The 25126-nt window shown below is 33.9% G+C and overlaps 2 protein-coding genes across 7 annotated transcripts in view; one reads left to right on the top strand and one right to left on the bottom strand.

Annotated features, from left to right (window-relative positions):
• Positions 1-20294, top strand: part of LOC132194039 (bestrophin-4) — a 32593-nt gene extending 12299 nt beyond the window's left edge. The window contains exons 2-11 of the mRNA XM_059615085.1: positions 4539-4649; positions 5296-5467; positions 6198-6327; positions 12852-13090; positions 13846-13953; positions 14218-14325; positions 14376-14612; positions 15292-15598; positions 18825-19084; positions 19479-20294. Of these exons, the coding sequence (XP_059471068.1) occupies positions 4539-4649; positions 5296-5467; positions 6198-6327; positions 12852-13090; positions 13846-13953; positions 14218-14325; positions 14376-14612; positions 15292-15598; positions 18825-19084; positions 19479-19805 (1999 nt within the window). The 3' untranslated portion in view covers positions 19806-20294. The remainder of the gene's footprint in view (positions 1-4538; positions 4650-5295; positions 5468-6197; positions 6328-12851; positions 13091-13845; positions 13954-14217; positions 14326-14375; positions 14613-15291; positions 15599-18824; positions 19085-19478) is intronic.
• Positions 1-25126, bottom strand: part of LOC132194041 (sialate:O-sulfotransferase 1-like) — a 119050-nt gene that overhangs the window by 31445 nt on the left and 62479 nt on the right. For 3 of the 6 annotated variants that reach the window (XM_059615089.1, XM_059615091.1, XM_059615094.1), the window contains one exon: positions 22653-22719. The exons of the other annotated variants lie outside the window; for them this stretch is intronic. The gene's annotated coding sequence lies outside the window, so the exon portion shown is untranslated. The remainder of the gene's footprint in view (positions 1-22652; positions 22720-25126) is intronic. 6 annotated transcript variants of the gene reach the window in all.

The raw sequence follows: 25126 nt of genomic DNA, 5'->3' as shown, positions 1-25126 counted from the left end.
AAGACAGTGATATTGATTCTAATAATACGTATAAAAATCTAATTAAATGGGTTTAGAAATTACTTCCAATATTTGACCATATTTTAAACAATTAAAATACAAAAAGGAAATAAAGTAATTTTAAAATGTTATAACCGGATTAATTGTATCTTTCAACTGCATATAAGATTCATAAAACGATTCTAATATCTATTGAGATGATTAAAAAAATTAGTGAAATATAATTTTAAGGAAAAAAATATTTTAATAAGAAATTCTCAAAAGAGTCAATATAAAAAGAAATTTTTTTCCTAAATCATCCCATTTTTTTATTTTGACGTCTCCTTGGAAATGAATGAAGTCTTAAAATTAATTGATAAAATATTCAACAAATTTTGATGGTTTTTTTCTGGCAGAAAACTCCTTCTTTTCATCATTTCAGTTCAGCGTTTAAATTCTAAAATAATAAATAAATCAGAATTCATCCATTAAAAATTATTAAAGAAAATTTGCAGAAATTATCAATGTTATATAACCATCAAGACTTTATGTGTGTAGGAAGCATTTTAATGAAAGATGATATAAATAGAATGTTTTCAATGGAATGAACCTAACCTTCCTCTACACAAACGTCCTTTAAACGCCAGCGCCGGTAATTTATATTTAACTCGTCCGACGTGGTTTTGAATAAAAAATTTATTTCCGTTCCAAAGACAATGTGTATCAATTCAGAACAAACTTCTGTTTTGTTGTAAGTAAATAAAAATAATCTAACAGGACTTAATTAAAATACTTTCACTGTGCTTATATGCATGTGTGTTTGTTGTAATTACAAGCGTTGAATAACGTGCCGAGTTAGAAATTGCCGGTGATGAAAATCATCTCTCGTCGCCGCCTCGAGACACATTAATTATCATCGGCGCGACTCGGGATCATTTCAATTTTTCATCCAGCGGCGGCGAGAAATGACATCTTCTTTCCTACGGCGCGTCGCCATTTCAAAGCAAGTCTGTACTTTCTATTTTATTTCTAGCGTTGAAAGGGAGAGAAAGAAACGCCTAATAAGTCCATTCAGTCCACAATCGTCTCGATTTATTTATAGAGAGACGCTTTCGGGGAAATTGCCAGATTTGATCGACAACAGCGAATCATTTTAATTAAACTGGGTTCAGAAAATTAGAGGTTTATGTTACTGGAATTTTCTAAGCTAAGGTAGTTTTCAAATAAAAAAAATTCTTTTTTAATGTGACAATTTTTAGAACAGGGAACATGAAAATAAGTGGATATTATTTGCATAATTTTATTTCAATGTTGATTTTGTTAATACATAACTTAATTTTTAATTATATAAAATTATTGAATAAAATAAAAATACCTCAAATATTTAAAAAACAAATTAGAGGGTATAATTATTAAAAACAGCTTATTAGCAGCTTTAATAATATAAGAAATCATAATAATTTCACTGATGAGTAAAAAAGTTAAATTATTAGGAATTGTTCTTAATAAATAAATAAACTATCAAAATTTTGCAGAATTTTTTGATTCTAAAAAGAAAATTATTAAGAAATGATGAACCCTAAAAAGGATTCGCTGTATTTTTAAATTGTTTGCCTTATTCCGAAGCAAAAACTTCAAAGTAGTTGGCATTGAGTAATTTTTTATAGCATCTCACGAGATGATGATTACGCTCCATAAGCCTAGCCAAACCGATAATTTGGCGAAACCGCCTTGAATCACTCATTACCTGCGAGTAACGAGAGAAATAATAAGCGGCTGTCGCTCCAGGATGCTGCGTGTAACTTTCGCCGTGATTGATTTGGGGTCATTCCAGCTCGACGAAACAATTTTAGTGTCTTTTCCTGTGACCTGCAAGGTTGATTTACGAAAAAAAAATCTGATTGATCTCTTCAGAAGCTTTTATGGAAATGCGATTGAACTTGACTTTGGCCAAACAAGGTGAATTATTTCGTGATTTTCTCTCCCGCGGCCTTGGCGGAATCGCGGTGATATAATATTTAGCAAAGGTCAACCTCCTCCGGTCGTTCCTAGACAAGTGTTTTGCAATTCTCTAACGCGAGAGTCTATATTTGAATCCATCTTTGTCCAATAATTAATAATATGATAAAAAAAAGTGAAAAAAAACCAAGCTACTGGAAATGAAATTTCAAAATCCATGATCCTTACATTTATCCGCAGGCATTTATAAAAGTTTTTGGTATCGGTCCAAAATGCGTTTCGAAATGTACTTAGTTGCAACAAAGTTATTAGCAATGTTGTATTATAATAACAGCAGTAACTTGGATGCAGTTAAAAAAAAATTTATTACAGAGATGCATTCTTCATTTCTTGGCCGGCGCCACTGCGAGAAAGTTTCCTTCCATTAGCAGCGGCGGAATGCAGCAAAATTATAATGATCCAGCTCGAATGGAAGGAATTTCAGAAATAAATTATATTATTTTACTTCGTGCAGAGGAAAATGTGCGAAAATAGCCATCAAGGTCGCGGACAATGGGCAGAGCAACAAAATCGAGATCACTTGAAGCGAATTTTTGCAAAGGAGGAGAGAGAAAAAGCGTTCAACCTTGAGAGGAATAACATGCTAATTTGCCAGCACTTTGACTAATAGGCTGTAAAATTTATTTATATTTACAGCTTTCAGGCCTTCCAGTATTCTTCAAACGCAAATATCATTCAAATAAAAATATTTAACGTTTGAAAATTTAAATTCCTTTTGTAAAAATGATGAACAGTTAAAATTATTTTGGTCTCTATCCTTGAACAGACCCCCTTTGTGGCTGAATAAAATCGCACTTGACTCTTACAATGAAGTAATGGCGAATTGCAAATAGCGCAATTAGCACTCGCAACAATGGCTAACATCAAAGTACCAACACGATAATTCATCCTGAATCGGATGCGAACCGCGCTCGAAACCAAGAGTGACGCAATCGTGGAATGAATAATTTTTATACTAATTTTCTTTCCATTCATGATTTAAAATTTGAATTAAAACGAGAACTTAAATCAAATGGATGCATCAAAATTAAAGTTAATTGAAAATTTTATCAATTTTGAAGCAAAATTAGCAAATATATTTGAATTGCAAAATATTTCATTTAAAATTTTAAATGTTCTACAGATTTATATTTTGTTTTTGGAAATATAATGAGTTTGGAAAATAAAAATCAAAATCTGGACTTGGAAATTGGGTCGGTTGACAATACTTTTAATTCAGATCATGCGACGACGACTCAGTTGCGTCACTGCGATCAAAAACCAAAGCCAAGCTGGCCCATATCCGTGACCCCGCCTTGTGCACTTCCGCTTCCACACTCGGCCACGCAAACTGAAAAGGCCGAACCGGGCCGATTCCTTTTTAATAAACTCGATCAAATTGCAAATTCATATATAACTGAAACTGACTTTGTAATTAATGAGATCTAGAGAAAAATTATTGCATTCGATCAGAACGGAAAAGGACAATGTTTGTTTATTTTATTATAAATTCAAATCGATTTATACGCGCGGGAAGAAAGTGATCGCAATAAATTTAATTCCGAGCGGATTAGAATAAATGTCAAGGTCGCGGGGAATAAATAATTTACCGGGTGGCGATGAATCAATCACGGCTGCTTTCTAATGACCAGGATGAGAAATGGACCAACGGACCGGGATGACGCCGCCGAGTGACAGCTCGGAAAAAAGAATATCTCTCATCGCTCATAAAATAACGCATTCCGCGGGCCGCGTGTGCAAATAATCAGTAATTACGGTGAAGCGCCGCGGGCAGTGAAAAAAGATTGAAATGTGAAAGAATCGAGCACCGGCTTTTCACTTGACACATGTTGAAATAGGAAGAAATTTCTGCATCTAATTATTTCTTTTCTGCGAATAATTTAAAGGAGGAAAGATTTTTATTATTTTGTTCTGTATTTAAAAAAAATTATGTCATAATTTTATTTTGTGTAAGTTAAATAATATTTAGATTATTTATCATTAGCAACAGAACTGATTGTTTAATGTTTGAAGAAAATCCATATTTTTTTATAGCTTTGACCATTAAATTTCAATTCAATTCAATTTGATTTTTTACTAAATTTATGTACCAAAACCAATGGTTCATTCAATTTCAATTCATTTATCTACTTTCATATTATATTTAAAACAGATTGTGAAGATTTTTTCTTTAAATGTGATAAAAATCTCTCACTGCCCTTCGCATCAACAAACACAGCTGGCTTTGCACTTTACTCTGCCCATATAAGTGGAGAAAAAGAGGAAAGCAAAAATAAATAAGACAGATTGACAGATTTAAGCCTCATTGCGATTTAAAGATTGAAAAGGCGAATCAAGTGAAAACTCTGCTGGACGCCGAAACTTGTTCCCTTATCGCATTTTGCAACTTCGATCTGAGCTTTGATTTCCAAACTGGGGCGAATTTGCATGAAAACAGCATTAATCGCCAATCCAGGCCAATCCATTATTGTTTTAACAGACTCATTTCAGGTCATATTAGACAGACGAGACGCTAAAATTTGATGTTATTTTGTTTTCAGATGGAAAGGCAGCGTTTACAAATTGATCTACAGGGAGCTCCTCGTCTACCTTAGCTTTTATTACGCCATTAATCTCGCCTATAGACATGTTATGAACACAGAACAAAAAGAGTAAGTTTGTTTTCTATAAAAATTTAACTTAAAAATGATGATTTTAGCTTCAGGATTAATATCATTTAATGTAATACTTCAAAATGTTAAATTTAAAAACAAAATTATTTCAATTCGGTTGAAGTGAATATTTTTATTTAATTGTGTTTAATTGGAAATGTTTTTTTTAAATTTAAATAAATTCTTGAATTATTTTACTCAAATTGATAATTGTTTTAATTCTTTTTAATCAAATTTTTATTTGAAATGAATTTTGTCAAATATTGAAAAAAGAACCACCGCTCTAAATTCGCTAACCTTCACGGTTTGTGAAGCAGAATGGTTCGTTCGTCTGCCTTTCCACACACAATTTTTTGCCCTGATCTCCTCTCGCGTGTGAGAGAATTCAATTCCATGGAGCTTTTCTTTCGATGTGCTTTAACGCTGCACGTTCAAGCGAGCAAAAACGTCCACCAGCTGGGGGCAAAGTCCTTTTACTTTGATGGAAAAAGATCTATTATACCATTTATCTCTTTTTTAAAAGCTGAATTATTTACAATTTGAAATTAAAATTATATTTAAATAAAAAATTAATCTTGCACTAAAATATATTGTCTTTTTTGTAATTTCATTATATTATTAATTATTTTAATTAATTTTATTCCAGAACTTTTCAAAGGGTTCGAAAGTATTTTGGCGAGCAGACGGAAAGCATCCCGATGTCATTTGTGCTCGGCTTCTACGTCACACTGATAGTCAAGCGGTGGTGGGAACAGTACAGACTGCTGCCCTGGCCGGACTCGATGGCCCTCTTCGTCAGCGCCGCCATTCCCGGACAGGTGAGACAAATTTTCAAATTATTTATTTTCGTAAATCAGATTAAAACTGGCTGGGAAAATTTCCACAAATAAATGAATATGAAGTCTATTTTTGGATTTTTGGAGGGCAATCATTTACAATTAGTCACGGGCGGTGATTTTATTTTCGAAGGCGGAGAGGTGGAAAATTCCTTTTAACACTATTTACCTCGTTAGAATGAATATTAAACCGCTGATGTAACACAAGATAATGAACAAACAGATAAATTAGTCCGAGTAATTTGCTTACAACTTAATTATACTCCTTTTTCAATTATATAGAATTTAATTTATATAATAACTAATTTTTCTAATAAAATATAATAATTTTTACCGCTTTTTCTGTTTATGAAGAATAATTGAGAATTAAAAATGGATTTGAAATAATTAAAGATTAAAAATTAAAATAACAAAATACACAAACAATTCTATGAATTTTTTAATTTTCTTTTTAATATTCCAAGTAATTATTTCTTTTAATTTTTAGACATTTTGCACCTACATTCTTATAATTTTTCCATGAAATTTTCCTTTTCCCCTAGAAATGAAATATTTTTGAATCAATGATCCCAATTTTTGCTTAATTATTGAAGCCAATATATGTTTATTAATTTAAAAAAAATACTTCTTTAACCAGCATCTGCAAAGAGTTTAAAATCTTCCTTGTTTTTTTACCCTCAATAAATGTTGAATGATTTAATTCTTTTTGCAGGAAGAGCGCGGGCGGCTGATGCGCCGAAACATTGTTCGCTACTCGATGCTCAGCTACGTCATCACCCTTCAACACGTCAGCCTCAGGGTGAAGCAACGCTTCCCCACCTGGCAGCACATGGTGGACGCAGGTCAGTCGCTCATTCGACCTTTCCTCAGGGTCAATCGATTAAAAATCGGAAATTTTTTAATATATGGAAAATTTGGCTTTCTTGATTTGTATATTGACGGATTTCAACACAAAGTATACAAGTTTGTTTTTACACTTTAATTGATCGACGATTTAATAGCGATAATTAAAATTCAGCCTCGTCGTGAATCAATAATTACACGTTTTACTTTTGCCGCGCGATAATTATTTGCTGGCCGACCGGACTGACCTTTCTCAATCTTCCCTCGTTCCCGTCGGTTGACAGGTCCTCGATCTGATATAATTAAATACTTTGGTACGTTTGAGTCGCGGCCGAGCGTGAAATTTGATTATTTACGAGCCGATTGCATCATGAAAACGATTTAATTACACCGTCGTTAAATAGGATGTAACAAGCGCGGTGATCCAGTTTGCGGTTGAAATTTAATAAAATAAAATCAATACTGAATTTATAAATAAAATTAAATATATGATGTGTGTAAAATGTGATACGTTTGCCCTCAGTTCAGTTGCCTTTACGAGCAGTAATATCATTTAATAATTTAATTTAATAGATAATTGAAATTTTCTTATAAGAAAGAGCAATAGGGGTAATTACTCGACATAATTATACTTATTCATAGTTCAAAATGATCAATTTCAATATTTAAATATATTAAAACTATTAAAACTTGTTAGATTGAAATTAAATTTCTTATTATTAACAAAGATTACTTTGACGATATAACAAGACAAATTTATTGCATGAAATAATTACAAACGAAAAGTTTAAGTTGCATAAATTATTGATTATTTTCAAATCTTTTTGGAATAGCAAGAATTAGTTTTATATTTTTATCATTATTTTGTTATCTGAAATGTTGAATTTTATATCAATTAAACTGTTTAAGGAAAAAATAAAATAAAAATTCAGTTTTAATTTAGGTAATTGCGTTTCAATCCATGAATAAGAGAATAATTAAAATTAAATCCAATGTGGACCTTTCACGCCAATCCATCAATTTGTATGTCACCCTGGGGTGCTTTGAACCGGATTTCAGTTGCTGTACGTTTTGTTGAAATGAAAAGGGACGAGTGGCGCCTGCAATCGCGGCGAACAAACTCTCTCGTGCAATTTGACGCGTCGATCTCGAGCCGCTCGTTAAAAAGCGACAACAAAAGCGATCTCAAATTCTTTACAGCTAATAAAAAAAATTAATGACCAGCAACTCTCGCAGCCCGGTGAGAGTAATTAGAATTGTTTTGGACACCGTTAGCCCCAAATTAAATCGCACATTCCTCTCGGCTCCGAGATGGAGTAAAAAATCTATTTCTTACCCTTGGCCTCGAAAAAGGTGCTCAATTTTGCGCCAGGTTTGCATCGCAATATCAAACTCCACTTTGACAGGGAACAGGGAAGTGAAAATAATTTAAAAAGTAAAGAAAACAAGCAGAAAATAAAAAAATTGTTACTTACAAAAATTAAAATTCTAAAAGTTTCATCAAAAAATTTATTTTCATTGAAATTTCTAATACATTTCAAAAAGTTTTTTGAGTCGAGACTGACAGTCGTTTTTTTTAGTGATTAAAACTTTATTAAAAAAAGTAACAAATAAACTGTATTTATCAAAAATTTTTGAATTGACGGCTAAAAATTAGCAGCAGGCTGATGTGAAACGAATTTTAGCAATTAATTTTCATCCGACGTTGTATTTCAACTCTCAAGACAAACATCTGAAGTCCTTTCACATTTTTCCTGCTCCTAATTTTGAATATTTCTGCGCTTTAGTTATCGCACTGCCCTTGGCTTTTGGTCTAACCGATTCCGCGAACAAATTAAGCCCGAAAATTATATAGAGAGGCTCGTTAGAATTTTAGTGCAACTCTCTCAGCACTTCCTGTCGCCTGCTGACCTTTTTATCGTCTCAACGAAGGGCGGCTCCGTACTTTGATTAATATCTCTTGCGGATAATTAAAGTAAGTCACATCGCAAGAGATTGCGGAATCTTTCAAATGGCTACCGATTCGCCTTGCGCGACGAGTAAAAAAAAAACTCAATGAGAGAAAGAGAAGGAAAATTGCGAGACTTATAAACAAGAAGTGCCGCGCGATTATGCAAATGTTTCACCGTTACCTGACGCTGGTAATCTTCAGTGCCTTAGAATATTTTAACCTAAAAAGCATAGCGTTAAAATAATAATAAAGTATTGAAAAAGAATTGGCAGGAAGCTTTCAAGGAAGTTAAATTAGAGAAGAGGAGAATCAGGTTTTGGGAAAAAGTTTGCCTACAGATCCATTTCTCTTCCTTTTTGATTTGACCAGAAATATAACTTTCGAATTAAATTTATAAAATAAAATGATGGAAAACTATTTAAAATTCTAGTAAAATACTCTGATTGTGAAAAATGTTAAATTTTAAGTATTAAGTGGCAAAACAAAAGTCACAAAATCAGGTGAGGTTAAAATTTTGAGATAAAATGATTTTTTTCTTTTATAAATATAATTTTTAGTCCTGAAATGTTAAGAAAGGAATCAAAGTAATTAAAAATCTTATAGAATTCCTTCTTCTTCCTGCAAAAAATATTTAAAAATTTCATTTTTCGTCTTACAGATTTTGAATCAGAATTCATTGGAAGCGAATTCAAATAAAATCTACATTTATTACAAAAATTAATAAATAAATCTCGTTTTTAAATAATAAACTTATTTTAAATTAATCAACTATTTAAAAAGGTTCCAAAAAAACTACTAATAATCTTGTAATTAATTAAATCAGTTGTTTTTTAAAAAAAGACTGTCTAATAACTTGTTCTTTTAGTTCAGAAATTCCTAATTATCAATAAAATTATAGAAAAAATTATTTTTCAGCTCTTGAAATTAAAATCAGTTTGAAGAAAAATTTTCAATGCTAAAGAATTTAAATAAAAATTAATGTTTTTACAAACTTTTTCATCAAATTTATAAATTTTGACTAGGTTAATTTCCATTCAAATTCGTGGCGAAATATTAGACATTTGTAAAGAAAATTGCCGTCTTATTGAATAAGAACCACTTCCTCGTCAATTTGCTGAAAATGAGCCACGACACTGGCGTCTAATTAATAAATTACGGTATTATGATAATTAGCTCGGCAACTCTTCCGAGAAAATACACAACAACAGTTTAATTAATGACTTTCACGCCTCAGTCAAAACAAATACAAAGTCGGAGCAAAAGAAATATATAATTTTTCAGTCGATTTTGCTCGAGATATTGTAAAATAGCGCAAGTGAAAGTGTGTGTGTCGTCGTCGTGTTGCTTTTGCTAATCAATTTGCTCGCTTAAGAGCAGCGGCTCAGGGAGGAATGAACCCACAAATAATAAATTACCAGCAGCCAACTCTCGGCTGGCGCCAATGTTTATGCCTTTGAAGCAGAGCGGGCGCTGCAAAAAATGAAAATAACATACACGATATAATAACGCAGCGGCAGCGCAAACTAGAGCTCGCATTTCTTTCTTTCTTCTTTTTTTTATTCACAGTGCACCACTTTTTCCCCGCAATCAGCTGCACCCGCGGCGGCCGTGCAGACCGGAATAATTATTATTCATTGCGCCTCATTTCTTTTCTTTCGAGAGAATAACAATGCGCGGCTTTCAAAGTAAATAATAAAGTCCGACTTGTGTAAAAGCAACAATAATTGAACTTTTGCGCGCTCTCAACAACAAACTGGTTTTTGCGAGTCGCGACTTTTCTTTTTCAGCCGGCGACGCCTCTTCAGTTTTTAAACATGACACATTTTTGCTGCGTCAAATTTCGAGGGGATTAAATTTTCATAACTGTTAACAATACAAAGCAGGATGATTTGCTTTTATTAAGAGAAAAAAAATTATGAGGAAAGGAATATTTAAAAATTTAAATTAGGGTTTAAAAGTGGATTAACAATAATAGAAGGGATAATTATTATTAGGTTTTACAGTGCATTTGATTTTTTGAAAAATGTATTTTTATTTAGTTTGTAAATTTTAAAGTCAATTTTTATAAAAATTAAAATTATTTTCTTAAGTTTGTTATGAAATTTGTGCTAAACAGATAGATTAGTAATTGAAACACAAAATTTTTCAAAAAAGTAAATAAAAATTTTAAAGATTATATTCCATCGGCGAAAAAGATCAAGATATTCATTTCAGTCTTTTATATTTTAAAATCAAAATGACGTAAATTACAAAAATTCGTTGTCAGAATTCATTTGGGAGCGGATAAATTAATCGAAACAGTTTTTTCACCGGTCCAATAGTTAACTTATTTTGCTTTGAAAATGAATTAAAGACAGCAGCAAAAATAAATATACAACCAAATTTTTCTTCAATTTTTGCATAATTTTAAAAAAATCCACAGAAAATATATTTATTAAAACCAAATTTATTTTCCTTCGCGCACCATAAAACGTACCATTGACATTATTATAATCTTAAGGTCCGGGCCGCGAGTGACACAACAATAAACAGGCAAAAATCCACTCCATATTGGGCAATCGCCGGTGGCAATACGAATTTTCGCTTGCAAATTTGCACGCAAAAAATTTTGGCCGCGAGCTGCAATAATTGAAGTGCGAGGCTGAAAATCAGCCGCTTTCTGCTTAAATTAGGCACGCAGAAAACGAAATTGTATTAGGGCTGAGGTTTGTAATAATAATAATGCTCGCACAGGTACTAATTTGTTTTTGAGTGACGAGAGAAAGAAAGAAAGAAACACAAACGCGTGCGCCTTTTTAATATCAAGGGCAGGCCGTGAAAAGTTTCCTCCAGCGATCAAACCAAAATTCCTACCGTAGTCAAGGGAATGAATGTAAGTATTTTTTGTGGTGATCAAAATTAGAAAGAAGGTTATTTGGAGAAAAAAATTGCTAGACTCGAAGAGTTAAATAAATTCCTTTAAATTCATTTCAAGTTGGCTAACCTGAATTAAAGGTAAAGGGGAGGGGGTAATTCCAGCCAATCCGGATTGTTTCATTCTGATATTATTCATTGTAATTTTATTTACTTTAAATTGATCAAGTTTTGGTCATGAATCAATTCTATAATAATTCATTATTTAAAAAAATCAAAGAGAATTACATTTGAAGGGTAAATTTTCAAATGTTTCTCACAATATTTACCATTTTAACATTTTTGGAAGTAATTGAGTAAGTCCCTGACTAATTTCATTAACAAGGAAAAATTATTTCCAAAAGCAATTGTAAATTCCATGACTTTCGCTAGAGAAAAACATTAATGGTCATTTTCATTTGAAACTTTAAATAAATAAAAATTAAAAAATGTGTTGCCGCTTTTTTCCAAAAGTTTTTATTTTTACCCCAGCGTGACGGTAATGATCTCCAGACACATTATTTGCTGACAAATTTATTTCTCAATCGGCGGCTCATTAACGGTTTAAATTGACCTGGGCGGCTCCAAATGCAAATCACGTGTGCGTCTATTTGGAACAATGATTTCACTTTTTCACAGACACATAATTAATTTAACCTGCCGTTTGGAAAGATTTGATCGATTGCTTATTTTGCAGATTTCGAAATTGCAAAGAAATCAATCAATCAATCTCCTGCTTATTAATTAATTCACAATGGGTATTATATTTGAAAGGTCGTTGACACCTGATACACTCAGGAATGCGATTTTTTTTATCATATTCATCAAATCAACAATGATTGAAAAATCAAACAAAGGCAAATTTTTACAATAAAACGGTAGAGTCAGGTGTTGGCTGGAGGTCGACATTGAAGACATTTGAAATTTTATTTACATTCAAACGATAACGCGCGCAGAGGTACTTAAATAAAGCAATTACGGCCGGTTGCGTCATCCCAATAATAACAGCTTTTAAGCGCTCAATTATACGCGCGAGTGCACATTAGCATTGTTCCAGTTTTGCAATTCGCGTGCTGCTGACACCTTGTGTGAGTGGACCTGCTGACATTGATTGTCAAAAGGGCGCACCTCTAATTATAGCCATCTTGAAATCGTATGCGGCGTTAGTTTCATTTGCAATTCAAACGCTCATTTTAAATTAAAGTATCTGATAAAGATACAAAATTATAAATTGCAATTAAATAAAATTGTATTGTTTATTTAAAAGGTGCAAAAAAACGTGTCAACAATTTAATAAAAAATTGAGACTTTTCAAGCGTTTATAATATTCAGTTTTTAAAGCATGATTTAGAAAAAATTGTTAAACTATGTTGAAAAATTCACTCCACAGATAATTCTTAGCAAATTATTCCATTTTTATTAAAATTATGTCTGAATAAAAATCACTTTTTAATAAACAAGACTTTTTTGAGACCATTTTGAAACTTTTAAACATTTTTTGTGGACTTTTTTACAACCTTTGGTCACATATTTTAATCTTAAAATCCATTGAAATAATATTTCATTAAAATATTTACTGTTTTAAATTTGAGTGCTTCTGTTTAATTTGATATTAAAACGAAATAATTCTCCAATTGTCCAATTTTGCTAATTTAAAATTTACTTCCTTTTTACTTGCAGGTTTGATGATGGAAAGCGAGAAGAAGATCTTTGACCTGATGGACGAAAAGACGACGATGGCCAAGTACTGGATGCCGCTGGTGTGGGCGACCAACATCATCAACCGGGCGCGCAAGGAGAACATGATCCAGAGCGACCACGTCGTGCAGACCATGCTGCAAGAACTGTCCGACATCAGACGGAGGCTCGGCTCTCTCATCGGCTACGACACGGTCTGCGTCCCGCTCGTTTACACGCAGGTCAGCAAAAGTTGAATTTTTAAAGAAAGGAAAAGACAACTTATTTTGTCAGACACACACATGAGGTATAAAAGTGAAAGGGAAAATTCTCTTCACACTTTAAATATATCTGATCGTTGGTTCAAGAAAATTCTCCTAAATTTCAATAAAAAAAATATAAATCTTTAATTAGCAAATAATAGAAATAATTTTATTTTTTATGTTCCAAATTTTACAATATATTATAAATTTTTCTTGCTAAAAATATTAAAGAATTGTCTTTTATAGAGAGAGGGGAAACTAAGTGACCCTCTTTTTTTGTCAACATTTATTCTACATTTTAGCCAAAATGTACTTTAAATAGTGCCCAAATAATATAAATTAATTCAATTCATACATTCTCTAGCAACAAGTCATAACAAGAATTGGAATTTGAGGTTGTAGAATCATCGGAAAACAACCTATTTTTAGATTTTATCACCTGAAAATCCATCTTGAATCACCAATTTTCATAAAAATAGCCTCTATTTTTTTTTAAACATTTGCCTAAAAACTGCCAAAAACGCAATATTTTTATGTCAGATGATCATAATTTTCAAATTTGCCACTTATTTGCAAAAAAGTCCCCTTCTATAATCTTCCTATGTGTAGCCAATTTTAAAATAATTTTTCTCCTTCTTACAATTAGTCGGAGGAATTCTGTTATTTTCCCTCATCATTACGGATTTAAATTATTGAAATTAACCATTTCTTCACCATTTTATTTGTTTTTGCAGGTAGTGACGCTGTCCCTGTACACTTACTTCCTATCAGCCCTGTTGGGCCGTCAGTGTTTAGACAGCGACATAATCGACCTCTACTTTCCAATCTTCCTAATGTTCCAAGTAAGTCTTTTTCTGGAATAACCAATTTTTTTATTTCTTTTTCTGAAAGTTAGTATACAAAATTTTAACATATAGAGCGTTGAAATTCATTAAAGATTCAAAATTATTTTGTGGGAAAAGCAGTTCAACCCCTGATGAACCACTTAAGGGTGTCAATTTCGTTTGAGAATTTCAAAGTCAGTCATGAAATTTTGTTTACTTTCAGGATAAGAAATAAAAATAAATTACCGATTTGATCCTTTAAACTAATTTTGGCAAGTGTAGTTTTGCTTCTACATCGGGTGGCTGAAAGTGGCCGAGGTGCTGATCAACCCCTTTGGAGAGGACGACGACGACATCGAACTCAACTGGCTCATTGACCGACACATCAAGGTAAAAATTTGCGATTTTAAGAATTGGGCAAGGTGTGACCTTTTTCCTAGGCCGGGTACATGATCGTGGACGAGATGCATGAGGAGCACCCTGAGCTGCTGAAGGACCAGTACTGGGAGGAGGTGGTGCCGCGCGACCTGCCCTACACGGTGGCCTCCGAGCACTACCGCCGAGACGAGCCCAAGGGCAGCGCCCAACTCTACAGGGTCAAGGAGAGCGACGCCGTCTATGCCAACATGCTGCCCTCCAGCACCAAAGCAAACCACGAGGACGTCTATGCAGACTATGTGAGTAGCTGTTCGCTTTTTTTTATTTAAATCAGATGCAAATTAATTTTAATTCATATTAAATTTACATATTTATTTAAATAAAATATATTTTTTGCTTATTGATAGAATTTTTACATGAATAATTACACAATTTTGAAACAGTTGGATAAGAATTTCAAATTTGTTTACTTGTTTGTTTAAAAGACAAGAAATGTAATTGCAATATTTTTTTATGTAGTTGATTTAGCAATAAATTTTGGTTCAAATTTAATGATCAAGCAGTTTTAGGATAAAAGATTTGGAAATTTAATTATTTTAAACAATTGGAAGACTTTAATTTACCTTATTAAAAAAGCGCAAAAGTTTATGGAAATTTTTAGAGTTCAAATATTGTAAATAAAGAAAAAACAAATAGAGAAACTATTAATATTTTCTCCACTGAATTTAAGAATAGCTTTTTGGCATTAAATCAAGTTTTAACAAAAATATGAGCCATTTCTGGCAATTATTGAAAAACAATTGGAAATTTTAAGCATCAGTGTTGAAAATTTCCCCGTTTTTTATTTTTATAAAAAAAATTATTACCTAATTATTCATATTTTTGTTTAATTCTATCAATTTTTAAAACATTTGCATTTAAATTAATTGAGGTAAATTTGAATCTAAATTTTCAATTGATTTTGTGAAAAATTTGCAGGAAAGCGTGGACACGCCGTTGGTGGAGCGTCGGAAGAATTGGTTCCAGCGGCAGTTGCACCGCATGGGCAGTTCGCGCTCGTCGAGCACCGCCTACTCGTCGGGGTTGTTCCGCGGGGGCGGCGGCGGCAGGGTGCGCAACACGTCCATCTCCACCAACATCTACTCGACGACCAACGAGACGGGCCCGACGCACCTCGCCGTGCCCTCGGCCATGCCCAGCCAGGCGCACAAACTCTCCTTCTACGACCGCATCCTCAACCGCAAATCCGGACGCGGACAAATCAACAGAGCCATCGGCAGACAAGGTATGAATAAGAACAAATTTCAAATTGAAAGTTGACCAATCTTAATTTCATCTTAAAATATAATAGTTTAACAATTAATAGTTAAAATTTTAAATTATAATTCAAAGTTGTTTTATTTTCAGAAGAAAAATTTAATTGAATGATTTGAAAGTTTTGATATTATGTATTAAGTTTTTAAAATTTGTTATAAATATAAACTAATTGATTTTAATTATTTTAAGTCTAAATAAGTGACTGGTAATCAACAAAATAATCTTAGCTGTTCAAATAAGAAGAATATTTTTGAAAATTTTACTATCAAAATACAATCAGAATTATTAATTTAATTAGCATTCAGAAAGTTTTGGAATTATTTTTACAAAAATAATATTTTATCGACCAATTTATAAAAAACCATTGGATTATTTTAATTAAGCCTGCTCTAGTTTCTCTTCCCGATTCCGAGTGAGCATGAATAATAAAGTTTCTTGACCTCCACTCACTCTCGACGCCGAGTTCGTGAGTGAAAAACCGTATTCGTTCGATTTATAAATTAATCCATTTGATTTGCGACCACCCCGGAGCATTAATTTATTTTTATACCGCCGGTTTTTTTCGCGGATTCGTTTCCTGATCGTGCTGGCCGGCCGAGCCAGGCCCGGCGCTCATTGACATTGACTCGGAGTAACATTGACCTAAAAATGAATGTGCAGACCTACGCGGGCGGGCGGGCAAAGAAGAAGGAAAGGCGCGTGCGATTTGAGAGTGCTCGCGCGACACACCTTGCATCATTCATCATCGATTTCAAAAACGCCTGCTGGCAAGTGGCCCGCAAGGCTGCACGCTTTTCAGGAAATTTTCATCGCGTGTAAAAAAGTGACACGGTTGTTCCTCTTCCACAGCAATGACCTTTTTTGAACAGACCAAAATGATATTCCTCTATAGGAAAAAAATGAATTTTGAGAAATATATTCACCAATAATTAATTAAATTTTTATAACTCGTTTTTACATTATTTAGAATTGAATTCAACTTGTTTGATTTCACCAAATTATTTTCCAATTTTAATTATATCTGAGCAAGTCTCTAAGAACTATTTTCAGTTCTTGGAAGATTTTTTAAAATTAATTTTTAATTAATCCCAAACTGCTGAATAAAAAAATTTGTAAACCAAATCAAAATTAAATGCTGCATCTTTTGAGTATTTTGAATTTTTTCAGGTTGCAAAAATAAAGGGGCAGATAATTTCCCTTTTTTTACCTTTGGCCAGGGTCAATGGCGTTTGACCTGGAGAGTTGGTCACAATTTAGAAAAGATACCCTATTTCTTTAGCTACAAACACATACCTTTTGGATTGTAAATTTTTTTTAATTTTGGCAGCAGTTTTAGCAAATCCTTGTGAATGAATAATAGGAATAATATTTTGAATACACGCAAAATAAGTGAAATTTTCCAAATTTTGGTGCCTTTTTAAAACCAAAAGAATCATAAATCATTAAATTTTCACAAATTGAATAATTTTTTTACTACAATTCCTTCAAATAGTCGATTAATATCGAAATTTCCTTGATTTTTTTCACCTCAAATATTCTTGGTTTATTTCTTACAAATTCAATTTTTTATTAATCTTATATTTCATTTTAAATTTCCAATTTCTGCAGCCAAGCAGTTTCCTCTTTAAGCGCAAAACTCGTTTCAATTGTGTTAAATCTCAAATATCACATGGCGGATGTTGAAATTTCAAGTCATCGCCGCTTTATCTTGCCTCACCGTCGCTAGCTCGGCGCCCTTTTTTTACTTTCAACTCCTTTCGTTTTTCGTTCGCCGTGGCATTTTATTTTTGCGCTGCTCGGCGGCGGCTCGAGCGAACAATGACGATAATATTGCACAAAGCACCTTCTCTGCAGCGATCCAGCTTCAATAATTTTATGCTCACGTGTGTAGTCGTAAATACATCGGCGAGAGGCACAGAGAGAGACTGCAGCATGTATCTTATCTGCGCTTTCTCGCGTCGCCTTTTTAAATAAACGGCCTTCGCTCGCTCTGATATCATCGATTCAAATCTCAATTCAGCTCCATTTTCAAAAGCACAGGCGGAAAATATTAAAAATAAAATATCAAATAAATAGAAGGGAAAAATAGAAAATAAATAATAATAAAAAAACTATGGAAAAGATAAAAAAAATTATAGAATCATGGTTTCAAATTATCCTGAAAACCTAAATTTTTTTTTGTCTTTAAAAAACAGTTTTCATTTTGAATAAAAATAACACGGTTCACAATGATTCAGTTAGATCATTTATTTTTGTGCAAATTAATTCCATGAAATAGATTTTTTTAATTGCATAAAAAATATTTGAATAAAAATTATAATTATGTGTGGTCTCTTTTTTTGAAAGTTTGGAAAGTTTGTTATTTTAAACTTCCAATATCGATAGATTACGCCAGTATTTTTTAGAGAATTTAAATTGAGCTTCATTTATTTCAGTCAGTCTGTTGTACGAGTTCTTAAAACTACAATTTTCATTCATGCCGGTCGTTTTCTTTCAACACCAGGAAGCGGCAGTCGCGCCGAATAACAAGCAGGGCGTGTTTAAACTTTTCAAACCTTCGCATTGCATTATGTGGCTGGTTGAAAAGGGCCTGAATGTGGAGCAGAGAAGCGACTTTTCATTCACCCAACGCCGCGTCGCCTACGTGCGAATTCGCGTTGAAAATCACCACCGATCGCTGGCACTAAAAATTCCGATATAATTTCATACATAAATCGAGTTAATTTCACTTTTCCCAGGACAATCGGTGCCAATTCTGCGAAGAAAAATGGCTAAAAACGCGGCTGAAATCTCGCTTTTGGCTAGACAGAGCACAGACACGCTTTCTCGCATAAACAAAACCGCGCGCGACTCTTGAATTCAAATTTGCTCATTAACGAGCCGACATGTGGAGAAGAGAAAGAAGGAATTTTAACGCTTTTCTTATTTATTTGATTTAAAGTTTAAACTAAAATCAAAATAACATTACTGCCTGAATTTTTTCTTTAAAAATAATTGTAGTTTTTAAGTTAAAATAATGAGGATAAGTAAAGTGGAATATTAAAAAATGTCTTGCAATTTGATCAGGAATGGGATAAAAATTTTATCTAAGACATTTTATATTTTCATTTAATAACAAAAAAATTAAAATGTATATTTCAATTTTAATTCATATTACAGCTGATCTTTATTTTAATTAAATTTGTAATTTTCAGGAACAACCAAATTGAACGGTTCAGCGATTCCGCCCTCGCTGAAGAACAGGCCGCGCATTCCGACGCCGGACGTGACTCGGGAAATGATCGACGGTCACCGCAACAGCATTTACCCGACGGCGCCGCCGATTTCGCCGCCAATCTCGCCCACGCCTCTTGACAAAGATTATCTTCAAGAATCGGCGTCTCAAGAAGTTGACCACAATAACATTACCAGCAGACCATTCACGCCAACGTCAGAAATGCCAGCAGTTGTCCAGGTAAATTAATACAATTATGAAAATTTGGTAAATTTTGAGGTTTAAATTGTAAATTCTGCGCAGATTCATGCCATTTTTAATTTACTGTGGATTTCTGACTTTTATTATCTTTTTTATCAACAAATTCATTTCATTATTTTTAATTTAAAAAATTTAATTGCAGATTTTGAGCAAAATTTATTCGAGAAACTTCTCTCAAAGCGCCTTACTAATTTTAAATAAATTTTCAATAATAAATGATCATTAAATGAAATAAATTGTCATTAAATCCTAGAGCCAATTTGAGATTGTAATAAAAAACGCTAAAATTTTAAGTTTTGTAATTAAATTGAAAATATTTTGAACCTTAAAATAATTTAGCATTTAAATTAATGTAAATGTTTCCAACCTTCAGGTTCTTCTGCCGATCAAAGAGCAGGACGTGCCGGTGGTGGTGGCGACCTCGGCCAAGGGGGTCAACACGCAGCAGCTGGCCAAGGCGGTCTTCAACAACGTGTCCCTGCCCGTCCAGCTGAACCACCTGACCCTGTCGCCCGCCCAGCTGGCCGTGATGGCCTCCCTGCCCGCCAACATGTCCTGCGAACCGGACCTCAAGGAGGGCGTCCGGATCACGGAGCTCGACCCGTCCGGCGAAATCACAGACCGAAAGTCGAGCGTCTCCTCCACCTCCAGCGGCAACAACAACTCAAACCACACCAAGAGAGGCGAGGTCTACGTCTGAACAAGAGAAGAAAATTCAACAATTAATTGTGTGCCTTTTTGTATTTCATAAGGAGAACCCCCGTGAATTGCTCATATTTAGTAAATAAGGTTTGATTATTTTATTCTCATTATTTTTTTTAATTAAATGTACATGAATCTTGTGTATAGTCATATATTTTAATAAATTAAAACGCTTTTTGAAGCCCATACTTGTCTACTTGTCGGTCTTTGATCATTTTAATTTAAGTCTATTTTTTTTCATCAAAACAATTTAGACCGCACTGTGAATGCTTTGTATAAGTGATACATTATTATTCATGTACAGATTTACAAAATAATTGCTTAAGCTGTATTGTGATAGACGAGCGCGAATGATATTTTGGTGATACATTTACTGTGTATTTATATAATGAGCATTGAATTTTTTTAAATGTAGAACGCTTTGAAGATTAATGTAATTTCTTGTGATTCACAATAATCATATTGATTTTATTATATTAAACAGAGAAAAATTACTGCTCTTTGTTTATTTCCTTTTACCCAAGGAGTGTATTTTCTAATTTAATTGTAGATAAAATATTATGACTGGCTTACAAGGTCAGTAATCTTCATAAATAATTATATTTTCCCGAAACAATTACAACCACTCATGGTAAATTTCATAAAATGGGAATTCACTAAGAACTGACGCTTGTATAACTCTAGACTATGATATTAATAATAAATAGAAAAGAAAATAAATGAAAACTAGGCTTAAAAAAAGAATGCAACCTGCGAAGCACGTTCGATTTGCAGGTTGCATAAACCTTATTGAATAAGTTAACTCTTAACTTTGTGGCAAATAATTATTTTATGAAGTGAATTTGGTATTTTTCATCCTTTTATTGGTCGCCATTTTTATCAACATTTAAACCTTATTCTGAATATAGCGGAAATTTTAAAGTGATTTAGGAAGAACTATATCGTCTAAATGTGGAATGAACAGATTGGGCTTTTCCTGGAGTATCAATTTCTTCAAACAAACAGTCTATAAATGTGTTAATTTATTTTTAGATTTTTTTCCAAAAACATGAATGCATATTAACTTTTTTTGCGTCAAGACCCAGGCGTCATTAATGTCAAACTGTTGTTTATTAGCAAAGCGGGAGATTGGGTTTTTGAAAGGAAGAGGAATAATTTTCAGGCGCGACTTTGGTATTCCCGCAGTTGTTTAAATTTCATTAGTTGAACTTTGAGCTTCGACCAACGCACGAAAATGCTACAAATTCGCTACCGTTATTTTCTATTGACTGCTCTTTTTTATGTAGAAAAAAATATAAATTTCTTTTGGGGATACATTCAAATTATAATTTTTCAATCAACAGATCATCAGTGAGTCACAATCCGAGGCTGCAACTCCACATAGAAAAGGATTATCACTACAAATGGCAATAAGTACTTTGATTTTACATCAATAATTTTTTTAATTTACATTATATCAGAGTTAAAAAGCCAATCAAGGAGAAACGTCATCAAGTGCTGCGGTGGTTCAACATGCTTAGGTGTATCAACCCTTGTGCAAACCATTGCGAATCAAAGTGTTGAAACAACTCGATTATTTCCAGTAAGGATCGAGTTTTAATTTTCATGAATTCAATTTGAATTTAAAAACCAAATGAATATTATAAGTTTTCCTAAACGAAAGTTTTTCCCAAAGTCTGTTACATCTACCACTACGACAGAAGTTATGGTATCAGAAAGTGACGCGACCGAAACGGCTTTAATTGATACAGGAGGAACAAATTCAGGTTTGCCTTCTTCGTCAGAAACTAGGCAAGATGATTTTTAATAAAAGTCATAACGAATATTCAAATTTTTTCTTAAAGTAGCTCAACTGCGGAAGTTTCCATTTCTGAATCGACTACGTCGCCAATCCCATCAACCACTTCTTTAGCGGAATCTTCTACCCAAAGTAGTGGAAACTCAAAAGAGACGAGCACTATCAGCGCCACAACATCATCAATATTAAGTACATCATCAACAATCACCTCAACAATTACTTCAACCACCACTTCAACAACAACTAAGCCTCCAACAAAAGAGGCAAAACTTTTCAATACAAAATATATCACGCTGAAATTTAATTCTTAGGAACTCATTTTGGGCACTTGTGACATACCATATCAAATTGACGTAATATTTCTATCTTGAATAAGAAAATAAAGATTTACTTTATGCAAAAATGTGTTTTAAAGGTCAACGCTTTTAATACGGACGGAACCTTAAAAGGTAGTTTGAAATTTTAATTTAAAACATTTGAGGGTCACCTTGACTTTTTTCAGAGCCAGATAATCTTGGATTTTGGGTCGAGTCCTGCGGAAAAACGTTTTTATTTGGAAAAACCATAGTTTGTATTCCATCAGAATTGTTTTCTAAAATTTGAAAAATAATTAGGTAACGTGGAGGGAAAACTTGATTGGTTGCAGCAAAATCGGAATGGAGCCGATTGCTTTTGAGAACGCAACAAAAATTGAATGTTTCAAGAAATTGGGTAGGAAAAATAATGAGTGAATTTTAAATGATTTGAATTTCTTGAAAACGCAGTTCAAAACTGGAAGTTCAACTCAAATTACTGGACGGCCGGTTTGCGCACGAATGCGACCGAGTTTTCGTGGTGCAAGAAAAACGGTTCGTTGTTGGCAAACAATTCGCAACTGCTTTGGGCAATCGGCGAACCAAACAACGTCAACAAAAGCGAAAACTGTTTGCACCTCAACGTGAGCAGATCGAACGCAACTTTCCAGATCTCGGACAAAATTTGCACCGACTCGCAAGTGTTCGCCTGCCAGGTTTGTTGATAGATAAATCAAAATCATAAATTCTTTACCTTTTTATAAATAGGGTCCTCCGACTCCGGCACCTTCTTGTTCATCTCCAACTTGTCCGAACATCACCTGCGACAAAAATGTGAAAATCGTGTCAAGTTTTATAGGAAAATTAAACTTCCTTTTAAACCACAGCAAGCTTTGTACACCCTTTACGGCAATTCGCAAATGCTGAAAGGTGAAAGTTTCAAATATTTATTTTTCTTATTTTAATCCTTACATTTGTTCAGATCCAAATATACATGGGACGTGGTTTAAATATAATGGAAGATCCTATTTATTCAGTTTCCCTAACAAAACTTTAGGGGTAAAATATCATTTTGTTTTTAAAATTTAATTACTCTTATTTTGCATTTCCACTTAATTTTTTACTTTCAATTTATAGCACATGTTATTTTAAATGACTGTAAAGAAAGAAAAAACAAACCATTGCAACCTTTTTTCAAATGTTCACTACTTTCGTGTCATTTGTTTTCTTTCTTATCTTTGATAGAAAGAAGGAAAGCCCCCAAAATTTAAAGAATAAATAATTAATTAATAATTAATTAAATTAATTATTGTTTACACTTCAAAAAAATTCCTTACATATTTTCTAACTAAATTCTTTTTTTAATTGAAAAGTATTAAATAAAAAATATTTCACAATGAAAAATATTGGATTCATATTTCACACTCATTTAGTTTACTGGTGCGATGAGAGTTTGCTGTGAAATTGGAATGACTTTGTTAAGTCTGGAGTACGATTACAAGTACCAATCAGTCATCCAAGCCATAAAAAGTATTTTTTTTTCGGGGGACGAGACAGCACTTCCGACCGATTATATACAGTACGAACAACTGCGGTCAAGTGTCCCCTGGAGCTGGACAAAGGAGTCGTCCAGTACCAACGCTGTCTACCACGCCACTAGCGATCCACAATGGCTCACAAACCTGCCCAAACCGGCCCTTCTCAGGGCCAACCATCAATTCTATACTGGAACGCAGGAGGATGTTCCAAGACAAAATTTGCTGAGCTCTCTAAAATTATTTTTCAAGAAAAAATTGATGTCTTCTGTGTCTCAGAGGCGGGAAAAGTAGCAGAAGAGACCACACAAAACAGACAAGATCTAAACCTTCCTGGATATACGATTCACATCCTCGAAAGAGGCAGGCAAGTCGCCTCAGGCCTCGTCGTTGGTGTAAAGAGCAGTCTGGTCTCTACCTTCACTGTGATACATCAGATGAGAAACAATGACCCTGACAAAATCGAAGTTGCCTCTCTGGAAGTATGGAAGGAAAATGTCAAGTCAACGATTTATATGCTCTATAACCCACCAAATAACATTCCAACTGCTCTAAACAATATCAATTTTGATAAGCACTCCCTCTTTGTAGGAGACTTCAACGCTCCCCACAGAGACTGGGGTTACACTACAACAAGCAATGTCGGACGACACATAGAGGAATTTGTCTTGTCAAACACCCTCACCATCCTGGACCCTGAGGACGATGATGCATCTACGTTTCTGTCCTCGGATGGTTCCCGCACGTCCAGACCAGACCTTGTCATCGCGCACATCAACCTTGCAGATCAACTCCGCCAACACAACTTAATCTGCCCCTCAGGCCACGGCCACAGAATAATAAAAATCACCTCAAACTCTCCTGCTACTACGACTCGTAAAATAAATCAGAGGCGATGGAATTTCAAAAAAGCTGATTGGGAACTGTTCACTAAAACCCTGGAAGAGAAAATTTCGGACACGGTGTGGACGGGAAAAGTCAACCAGGATGAACCCCTACTTGCGAAAGCCATGCATGACGCTGCAACATCATCAATCCCCAGAGGCAGCTCCAGGGAGTTCAAACCGTTCTGGAATACTAATCTGGAAAACCTAGCCAATGAAAGGAATAATCTTCGAGACAGGACCGACAAGACTTACTCCCCAGAAGATGCTGAACTACTTAAAGAAGCACAAAAGCGACTCACAGAGGAGATTGCGGCGGCGAAGGCAGCAAAATTCAGAGACTTCCTAAATAAAATGGACTACAGAGAAGATGCAGTCAAAGCGCATCGCTTCTTCTCCAGTCTCTGTGGCAAAACCGCCGCCGACAAAAAGACAAACTCACCTCTACAGTACAAAGACACACTAAAAACGACGCCTCAGGAAAAAGCTGAAGCTCTGGCCAACTACTTCAAGTCCACTTGCTCCTCATCGGGCAGAACAAAAAGGCCAAAAAATTTACACTACAGCAACAAGACTGACTTGTACAACAGACCCTTTAGCCTAACTGAACTGGACTTAGCGATCAAGCTACTTGACACTGGCAAGTCCCCAGGTGAAGATAACATTCACCCTGAATTTCTCAAGCACATGGGATCAAATGCAAAAGCTGCTCTGCTTGTACACATTAATAATACCTGGACAAGCACAGATATACCAAAAAACTGGAAGACAGCTAACATTGCACCCATCCTCAAGAAGGACAAAGACCC

This window comes from Neocloeon triangulifer, unplaced genomic scaffold, assembly GCF_031216515.1.
Source record: "Neocloeon triangulifer isolate White Clay Creek 2 clone unplaced genomic scaffold, ASM3121651v1 ptg000005l, whole genome shotgun sequence".
In the NCBI taxonomy this organism is placed as follows: Eukaryota; Metazoa; Arthropoda; class Insecta; order Ephemeroptera; family Baetidae; genus Neocloeon; species Neocloeon triangulifer.
The sequence above is the reverse complement of the archived record's forward strand: the minus strand, read 5'-3'. Positions and strand labels throughout refer to the sequence as shown.